The sequence below is a fragment of the Pseudomyrmex gracilis genome, unplaced genomic scaffold (assembly GCF_002006095.1).
Source record: "Pseudomyrmex gracilis isolate BER0280 unplaced genomic scaffold, ASM200609v1 scaffold_702, whole genome shotgun sequence".
Classification (NCBI taxonomy): Eukaryota; Metazoa; Arthropoda; class Insecta; order Hymenoptera; family Formicidae; genus Pseudomyrmex; species Pseudomyrmex gracilis.
This window is the reverse complement of record NW_018021286.1, coordinates 2,507-5,465: the sequence shown is the minus strand read 5'-3', so window position 1 is coordinate 5,465 and position 2,959 is coordinate 2,507. Positions and strand designations below refer to the sequence as shown.

Here is a 2,959-nt window from a genome sequence, read left to right as displayed (position 1 = left end):
AATTTTTTTCAGTGCGCTACAAACATTGTTTCAGTACTACATAAAAAATTACAAGCTTGCGCACATTGTCACTGGTTAGTCACATTCAGCAGAACAATTAGTTACTAATGAATTGTCTTTGCAGAAAAAAAACACTCGAGTTAAATATTTCTTATATAATCAGAAATGTTCGACCTGTATACGGAGTCAAATAAAAAAAAATCTACAGTGAATCGTAGCGTTTTGCGGGCGAAAGTTACCTAATCATATTCGATATGTGAGATTATCCGCATGCGCTTGTCCGCTTATTCTTACGTGATATTCATAGGAATCACGTGTCCTGCTCGTAGTTGTCCTCTACTTGGTCCGAAAATATTTCATAAGCTACATTCGTAGTTTTCACCATTCCTTCGTCGTTTATCTTACCAATAAGACTTGGTAATTAACAGTGCTATATTACACTAGCTTAAAATAAAAGACTCCTCTCAACAAGATATGGATTTTTACCAAAGCACTTTTCAAAAAATTAAATACTTTTATATTATGTTTTACCAATTATCTTTTAGAAGTATATGTAAGAAAGCATTTTTATGTCCAGTTTTAAATACGTATTAACCTTCCGAATACATGCATATAAAAACTTCTTTCCTCTTGCTGTTTCTGTCGAAGAATTTTAATTGTTTGCAATTAAAAATTTTAAATTACGTCAATTTTAGTTTGGTCCGTAATAGATCATTTGACATACGATTTAACACAACTTTATAACATAATTTGTTAACAAATTCTGTTAAAACTTTTGCAATGATTTTGTGTGGTCAGAAAGGACGCTGATTTTGTGGAACGTTTTATTCGTGCGAAAGAAACTCAAAACTATTTTATCCCAAATGTATTTAATACTTAACAAGCACTAATGTATTACATATATGTAATATGTTTTTGATTATTACAAATGATTTGTTTGCTGAAGGAAAGAAAAACCCGCAATCATAATTTTGTAGTTCCATTACTTTCACGTGTTTTCGTTGTTCGTTGGTTTAGTACCAAACTACGCACTTCTTTTCAGGATTCATTTGACTTCCCAGGGAACAATTGTAAATCTCGGAGAATTCACGAAAGTTCGAAAGACTGCCGCGAATCCTAATTTCTTTCGGAGATTGGCCAGGTAGATAATAATTATCTTGTTCTATCCGTTCCGGCAGAGCGGTTTCACAGAAGAACTAAAAGAAAAAATGATGTTAATATTTTCTGTAGTTTATGGATTTTTGGCAATTGTTTGATGGCTGTTGTTTCCATATATCTCATTGTACATTTTTTAATAGATACTTACTTGAGCATAAGTCAAGAAAAAGATTTGATCTTCGCTGTACTCTTCTAGTCCTTGCAGTCGCCACTCTGTTTCATTCAGTCTTGCTTTTCTGTTCTTGTACCCATAATATGCAGCAAGAATTCCAACAGAATCGGCAGAGTTTTCAATGACCGACATGTCTCCGTTTAACTAAAAAAATTAGATTACAACTTTTATATAGCTTAGAAACCACAGAACACTTATAGATTAATTAATTGCAAGAAACGAGTTTCCACTAAATATCTTGAAAATAAATTAAACTTTAGTCTACATTTTTATACATATGTTTCAATTTACTTACTAGAATATTCTCTAAACCCGGAACTAGATACTCGTTGTATTGGTCAACGAAACATTGCGTTATATTGTTGTAATTATTGATACTGTTTTGTGTCCACCATTGCTTAAGGTTGCCATCTTTGTCAAACCTATTACCTGTATTCAATACATTGCAGTATAAATTTTCTCACTGACATAAAAATAAAACATTACTTACTTATAGAATTGAAGGCAAGATTAATATTATGTCCAATAACAACTCCTAGCGATCCATAATTCATCAACCTAGTATAAAGTAAATGGAATTTTTTTTACATTTTCCTTTCGGAAACGATTTTCAAAACGTGGTACAAACAATAATACTCACGCAACACGCTTTCTGTCATACACAGGACTTTGTAATAAGGCAGCAGTTATAACTACAGAAAAAAGATACCAAAATATTGTAATAATAAAAGTACAAATTATTAACATTGTTTCATGATCAATTATTATATAAAGAATGTTTACCGATTTTATTGAGAACAGGAGAGTAGTATGCTTCCGGTTCTGTCGGTTCAAGAAACCATCTATTAAACAAAAATACAGGTATTAAAAATTTCTTAAGTTCTATACATCAATTAGTTTATACATATATATATATATATATATATATAAATATATATATATATATATATATAGCATTTGTACTATTGAGAACATGAATTGAAAACAGTTCATACACGTCTTTGGTTACGGGTGTTCTGAGCAAGTTCAATAGTTTCTTTCTCTCGAATTTAATAATATTTATGATATTGTCGAAATATCCCATACTAACGTTCAGCTAAAATGCATAACAGAAAATGCTTCTTTAGAAAAAATTGTCACAAAACAAAAACAAAAAAATAGTTACAAAAATAGAAAAGTGTAAAATATTTGTATTTGTATTTCTCATCTTACTTTTCTTCCTTTGTCAAAAAAAGAAGAAAAAATACTAACCAAGTTCTATGGTTTGAAAACACTGTGGTTCTAGATAATGTACTTACAATTTCGTAATATCTGGAAATACCGTCGTCGGTGTACCACTCGGGCTTAAAAAACGCGTAGTATATATACGCGATTTTCTCAAGAGATGCTACTTTTGTAGGTTCATCCATCCATGTGACTTTTTGTATTTGTTGATAAACAACGTTATAAACGTCCGTACGTATTTTTCTGATCTAGAATGATTTTATTTTTGAGGACGAGTAAACTTTATTTTACGTGTATTACTTGTATCTATTTTAATTATAGTAAACTTACGTCCTCTATGTTTTCGAGCGATATGTATTTCTTGATATATTCATGTGAAATAGCAGATTTTAAGTTGTGCGTTCT

At 30.6% G+C, this 2,959-nt stretch overlaps 1 protein-coding gene across 1 annotated transcript; it reads right to left on the bottom strand.

Moving 5' to 3' along the window:
- Positions 1–832: 832 nt before the first annotated feature.
- Positions 833–2,953, bottom strand: LOC109861359 (endothelin-converting enzyme 1-like). Its single transcript, XM_020440985.1, has 9 exons — positions 2,885–2,953; positions 2,629–2,802; positions 2,326–2,426; positions 2,114–2,172; positions 1,971–2,022; positions 1,821–1,888; positions 1,626–1,759; positions 1,307–1,474; positions 833–1,196 (listed from the first exon to the last, which is right to left on the bottom strand). Exons 2-9 carry the CDS (start codon positions 2,737–2,739, stop codon positions 1,014–1,016), a joined length of 876 nt encoding a protein of 291 aa, XP_020296574.1. The 5' UTR covers positions 2,740–2,802; positions 2,885–2,953; the 3' UTR covers positions 833–1,013.
- Positions 2,954–2,959: the final 6 nt, after the last annotated feature.

What these genes read in the sequence shown, in the direction of transcription:
- LOC109861359 (XM_020440985.1), bottom strand. Translation starts at nt 2,739, where the DNA reads ATGGATGAACCTACAAAAGTAGCATCTCTTGAGAAAATCGCGTATATA. An exon ending in ACACCCGTAACCAAAGACGT is followed by an intron (nt 2,173 to 2,325) that starts GTATGAACTGTT and finishes TTTGTTTAATAG; the next exon opens with ATGGTTTCTTGAACCGACAG. An exon ending in TCTTGCCTTCAATTCTATAA is followed by an intron (nt 1,760 to 1,820) that starts GTAAGTAATGTT and finishes TATTGAATACAG; the next exon opens with GTAATAGGTTTGACAAAGAT.